Source organism: Dama dama, chromosome 32 (assembly GCF_033118175.1).
Source record: "Dama dama isolate Ldn47 chromosome 32, ASM3311817v1, whole genome shotgun sequence".
Classification (NCBI taxonomy): domain Eukaryota; kingdom Metazoa; phylum Chordata; class Mammalia; order Artiodactyla; family Cervidae; genus Dama; species Dama dama.
Genome location: NC_083712.1, coordinates 20529664 through 20535955, shown reverse-complemented (window position 1 = coordinate 20535955; position 6292 = coordinate 20529664). Strand labels below are relative to the sequence as shown.

Here is a 6292-nt window from a genome sequence, read left to right as displayed (position 1 = left end):
TTAATTCAAAGTAGATGAACTGAATTAGAAGGTACACAAAGGTCTGGAGAAAGTCCTTCAATCTACCTGATACAGAAGCAGTACTTTTGAGGTAAGTTTTAAAACTAAGTGTCACACATACACGAAGGTTTTCTGGTGTGTTAAAAAGCAGAGACATTACTTTGCCAACAAAGGTTCATCTAGTCAAAGATATGGTTTTTCCAGTAGTCATGTTTGGACCTGAGAGTTGGACTATAAAGAAAGCTGAGCACCAAAGAATTGATGCTTTTGAACTGTGGTGTTAGAGAAGACTCTTGAGAGTCCCTTGGACTGCAAGGAGATCCAACCAGTCCATCCTAAAGGAAATCAGTCCTGAATATTCATTGGAAGGACTGATGTTGAAGCCGAAACTCCAATACTTTGGCCGCCTGATGCGAAGAACTGACTCATTTGAAAAGACCCTGATGCTAGGAAAGATTGAAGGCAGGAGAAGGGGACGACAGAGGATGAGATGGTTGGATGGAATCACCAACTCAATGGACATGAGTTTGGGTAAACTCTAGGAGTTGGTGATGGACAGGGTGGCCTGGCGTGCTGTGGTTCACGGGGTCACAGAGTCGGACATGACTGAGCAACTGAACTGAACTGAAGGGGCTTCAACGTGACAGGGTGTTTCATGCTGCAATTTAAATTTGAAGCTTTCTGTCCTAGTCAGTCAAGCTTGATGGTCCCCGTGTCCTCCCCTGATGATGGCTCAGGTGCTGATCTTCTGGACCCTTTCTGGTTCCCTTGAACCCCCGAGGCCTGGCCTGTGTCCCCCCATTCGACCCCAAACTCCCAGAGGGCAGGCCCCAGCTCTTTCTCCCCATTCCAGGCTGCCTGGAGAGCCCAGGACCCCCTCCCCAGGCCCTGTCCAGCAGGTGTCTAGCTAACAGGTCACTGGGAGAAGCTTAACGAAGGTCCCAGGAGTCACGGAAGCCCTGCTGGGGCGTGGGGGCCAACTGTCACTGTCCTTGGTCAAGCGCCCCACCTCCTGTCTTTGATGAGATCAGAGCCTCTCCTGGTGGGAGCTGGTTCCCGGTCTCCTTCCTGGAAAATGACCTCTCCCCCTTCTGCGGTAGGGCCGAAGATGCTGCTCAGATGTCAGCCCTGTCTCATCATACCCTTTTCCAGCCCAGGCCAATGGTCCTCCTGAGTGAGAAGGATCTCTTCCATCTGGCCCCGAAGGACCCCTCCCACGGTCCCACGGCTCCACACCACAGCTCGGCCGCCCTTGGCAAGACAGGGTGCCTTGGTACCCCTCACCTCTGCCCCCGGTGTCCCCAAGGGGAAGGCGCACGTCATCTACAGAAGGAACAAGTTCCTTCCGCATTAAAAAAAAAAAGAGAAAACAAAACCCCACTCATACCCCCTCCCACTTGCTATAAATTTTTTTCAGTGAGTGAAGTGAAAGTTGCTCAGTCGTGTCTGACTCTTCGCGACCCCATGGACTGTATAGTCCACGGAATTCTCCAGGCCAGAATACTGGAGTGGCTAGCCATTCCCTTCTCCAGGGGATCTTCCCGACCCGGGGATCGAACCCAGGTCTCCCACATTGCAGGTGGATTCTGTACCAGCTGAGCCACAAGGGAAGCCCTTTTTTTTCAGAACCAGTGGCAAAAATATTCATATAATTAAGAGAGAATGAAGACATCTTGGCAAGACGTAAGGCAAAACCCCTAAGAGCTGCGAAAAAAAAAGAAGCAATGTTAAGATCTTATTAGCTGTCGGAAAGCGCAGGGTTTAAGGAATTTCAGTAACTGTAAGGAAAGAACAGACAGATGCATAGGAAGGCTTTTTTCATTTGAGAGCCGTTTCTCTTTGCGGGAGATGGGTCACATGGAGCATCGCTCTGCCCGATGCGCTTTATGACCACTAGGGGGCAAGCTCGGTCTCCTTGGTCCTGAGAGTCAGTGGCCCCCAGGAACTGGGGCTGGGGGCCTCTCGGGGCTCACAGCCGGCTGAAAATTCATTTGAGTTCTGTGGCCTCCTGCAGAGACCACAGGTCAGTAACGACCCAGGATCTCACCTGAGAATCTCTTAAATCTTTAAGAGACACAGACACAGACACTGAAGAGCATCAAGGTTAATTCAGGCAAACAACTGAAGTCCGCCTTCTGACCCCTACGTTTTGTTCGTTTTGGTCTTGCTCAGATGGATCCCTGCCTGGCCAGCCTGGCTCGTACCTGCGAGATGTCAGCGCGGGAGGGGAGGAGACGCAGGGGAGTGATGAGAAGTATGTGAGACGGTGAAAGGCCGTCATCTGTAAAGGGCCCCCCTGGATACTTTCTCAGGCTCCCGAAAGCTGTGACGCTGCAGCCATGAGCCATCTCCCTCAGCAACTTAACTCACGGAGGCCAACGCTCCCCACACGGTCACGGTTAAACAGGTGCCCACGCTAACGCGTGACTAGGAATGTCAGAGGTGTTTTCCCTGCCCACCACCCCCGCCTTCTCCACCACTCTACTTCTCAAATGCTTTGGTACTATGTCAACACACAACCTTAAATGCGTGTAAAGGACAAGGCATGCAAGAAGCCAAGAAGTTTAAAAAAAAAAGAAAAAGAAAAAAAGTGACTGGATTATGGCTGGGGATTTTAAACTTACTTCCAGGTCACCTGAAAATACACGAATGTGAATTTCTTGCCCTTCATTCTGCTCCTTACCTGTGGGCCTAAATGATGTGGGGTGGGGTTCTAAAGGGCTACCTGGCTTATGGTTGATACAGGGAAATGGGTCTGGGCATCGGTCAGCGCGGCCTGGATCCCGGGGGGCAATGGCCTCATAGCGAACCTGCACACAGGGGTCCCCCGGCTTGAGGTGCATCTGATCTGCTTACAGAACTGCACTTTTTTTTTAGATCAAATGATTAATTTACACCTTCCCACAGGAAGATCTAAAAATGGCTTAAAGTTATGTTCCCTTCTACTTTCCACCTGCTTCAGATGAGGGTTTCAACTGACAAAGTCCAAGCGAACGTCTTGTGACCTGTTGAAATATCCTTGTGAACTGAAAAGCAATAACCTTTTGCATTCCTGAGAGTAATAAAGCCCAGAGTGGGAAGCTTCGGGGCTCTAACAGTCCAGATAATCTCTCTTATCAGAGTGCATAGTTTACAGCTACTGTTATCAGACTGCATTCCTGGTTTTCTGTCAACATTCCTTAGCTATTCAGCATCTGTCTCGGGCATTTTCACGTTCTCGACAGTCACTGAGGAACCACTGGGCCCAAGCAGAGTTTGCTTTACTGCTGGCGTTTGGTCCGCCAGAGGCAGGTGCGTTTGAGATTCCGGGACCAGCGAGGACGGCCCGGGGCCTGGGCGGGGCACGCACCTCTCGGCCAGGGCCCGGCTGGGCGCGCCCCTCACGGCCAGCAGCTCCTCCTCCAGCCGCTGCCTCTCCGCCTCCAGGCTCTCCAGCTCGTCCTGTGTGCGCCTCTGCGGGGTGACGAACTGCAGCTCCTTCAGAAGCTCTTCCTTCTCATGGATCAGCATCAGCTTCTCCTTCTCTATGTCCAGCGTCCCAGGCCATGCCTCGCTGTCCAGCTTCGAGAGCTCAATTTTCAGGTTGGCCATACTGAAATAAAACCTAGAGTCAGTATCTTCTAACAACCTATAATGGAATATAATCTGAAAAATAACATGGTGGTGGTTTAGACGCTAAGGTGCGTCTGATTCTTTTGCGACCCCATGGACGGTAGCCTACCAGGCTCCTCCGTCCATGGGATTCTGCAGGCAAGAATAATGGAGTGGGTTGCCATTCCCTTCTCCAGGGGATCTTCCCGACCCAGGGATCGAACCCAGGTCTCCTGCATTGCAGGCAGATTCTTTACCATCTGAGCCACTGGGGGGGAGCCCTCCACCCCCAAAATAACATATGTGTATATGTATAACTGAATCACCTTGCCGTGCACCTGAGACGTTGTGAGTCAACTGTACTTCTATAAAATATATCTATTATGAAAATAAAATAAGAAAAAATAAAATGGCCGTGCACATTCTAAGAAGTCCCAAGGAGGGGAAAACTTAGGCAGGCTAAGTCTGGGGATGACCCCCCAGGGCAGCCATGATGGGCTGACCGAACCGCAGGTCCCAGTCTGGTCCCTGAGCTGATGTTACACTAACTTCTCATCTGCCTCACCCTCTCCACCTTTAAAATCCAGGTTATCACACCTACTACCTGAAAAGAAGGATGAAGGTCAAACTACACAGATGCTTAAGAAGCAGAGGACTAGTCAGCCCTGATGCCTGAACACCTGAGGGCTTTGTTAAAAAAAAAAACAAAAAAAACAAAAAAACACAACTCTGAGTGATGCCTGAAATGCCCTTATTCTGGCTCTCTTCCTCTGGGTCGAGATGCTGTCCCCGGGGTACAGTGGCAGTAACTGAAGATCAGCCAGTCAGGGCAGGGGAGAGGACAAGGCTGGGCCACCCAGAACCAGGACCAAGGCAACCCCTCAAGGTCCCAGCATCGCCAGCGAAGAGCTGGCCGGGCTGAGCCTCCTCCAGCCACTTCCTTCGTCTTCCGGCCGCACACAGGGAGCCCGCTTCCCACGCTGCGTGCTGCCCGGGCCGGCCCCGTGGACGCCGCGTCGACCTGGTCTTCCTCTGAACACAGCTGGCCGCGACGTCCAGCACAGGTGGCGGGAGCGGCCCCACCAGGGTGGCGGCAGGTAGGGGCCCCGCGGCCAGCAACGTGGGGAGGAGGAAAATGCAGCCAAGGGACTCCTCCCCAGCTTCATGATTTTGCTGATCCCAGACCTCACCGCGTCTAGAGCTTCGTACTCAATGATCAAGTCAGCTCCCGATTCAATCAGAATGACCACCTGAATCCAATAACTTGGTCTGGGGCACCGTGAGGACTGTCGGGACTCTTTAGGAGAGGAATGGCCCTTGGCTGTTTTGACCACAAGCACAAGATCAAGACAAACTATGGGGACTCCCCTGGTGGTCCAGGGGCTAAGACCCCTCACTCCCAACTCAGGGGCCCTGGGTTCCATTCCTAGTCAGGGAACCAGACCCCACATGCCACAACTAAGAGTTTGCAAGCTACAACTAAGACCTGGGGCAATGAAACAAATAGGTAAATGAATATCTTTCAAAAAGGTAAACTATGAACACAACTGATATTGGCATGCTACTAAGTTGATTCAGTTGTGTCCGACTCTGTGCGACCCCATAGACGGCAGCCCACCAGGCTCCCCCATCCCTGGGATTCTCCAGGCAAGAACACTGGAGTGGGTTGCCATTTCCTTCTCCAATGCATGAAAGTGAAAAGGGAAAGTGAAGTCGCTCAGTCCTGTCCGACTCTTAGCGACCCCATGGACTGTAACCCACCAGTCTCCTCCGTCCATGAGATTTTCCAGGCAAGAGTACTGGAGCGGGCTGCCATTGCCTTCTCCAGATATGGGCATGAGGAACCCCATATTCCTATTTCAAGATGTTGGATGATTTTCTGGTATTATCATAGCATATACCAGAAGATGATGAAGATAGAAACGGGGCGCCTGCCCCTCCTTTTAGGTGGAGGACATTGCAGAAGAGAAGAAAAAGGTGACTGAAAAACGTTATCAGGACCAAGAGGGAAGTAGCTCCACATTTTTGTGCCTTAAGTTTCCTGTTTAACAAGAAAGTTGCCACCTTAAACTGTGCTATGTGTATACTTGTGATTTTCACCTGTCGTCTGCACTTACGATAGATGTAACATCAGCTATTCTTCAGCTTTAACCACAAAACCGTCAACAACTGTCTCAACGTACTGGAAAATTAATCATCAAAATGCTAAATAAGCATGATATTATTAACTTCATTAAGCATGTAAAACAAAGGCTGCAGGAGAAAACAGGTTTCCGAGAAACACAACCCAAACACAAGTAAACACAAAATTCTTTACTTATTCAGAATTAAGGAAGAAAAAGCACTTTCAACACATGCAGAAACCCCCGAGACTTACCATCTCCTCAGAATCACTAGTAACTTTAAAGCTAAACCCCAAACGGTAACAGAAACAGCAATGCAACTGAATGGGAAAGAACCAACATCCTAAGTCTTGATGGGACTGAATTAAATAACTGAAGCGTGTCCAACGATGCAGTGAAAGAAAGAACAGCACCTGTTGCTTGTGGGATTGGGCATTAGGAAGGTCTTGAATTTGATTTGGAAAGAGTGTGTCAAATCTGGGCAAGAAACTGTGATGCTTTCTGGGAATGCCTAGAAGACAAGTGCTGTTTAAGCTCCAGGGGGAGCCACAGCCCAGCAGAAGCTCAAGCTGGCCCAA

General features: G+C 50.3%; 1 protein-coding gene across 3 annotated transcripts in view; it reads right to left on the bottom strand.

Moving 5' to 3' along the window:
- WWC2 (WW and C2 domain containing 2) overlaps window positions 1-6292 on the bottom strand; it is a 143943-nt gene that overhangs the window by 33674 nt on the left and 103977 nt on the right. For all 3 annotated transcript variants that reach the window (XM_061134867.1, XM_061134868.1, XM_061134869.1), the window contains one exon: window positions 3350-3592. In XM_061134867.1, the coding sequence (XP_060990850.1) occupies window positions 3350-3592 (243 nt within the window). The remainder of the gene's footprint in view (window positions 1-3349; window positions 3593-6292) is intronic.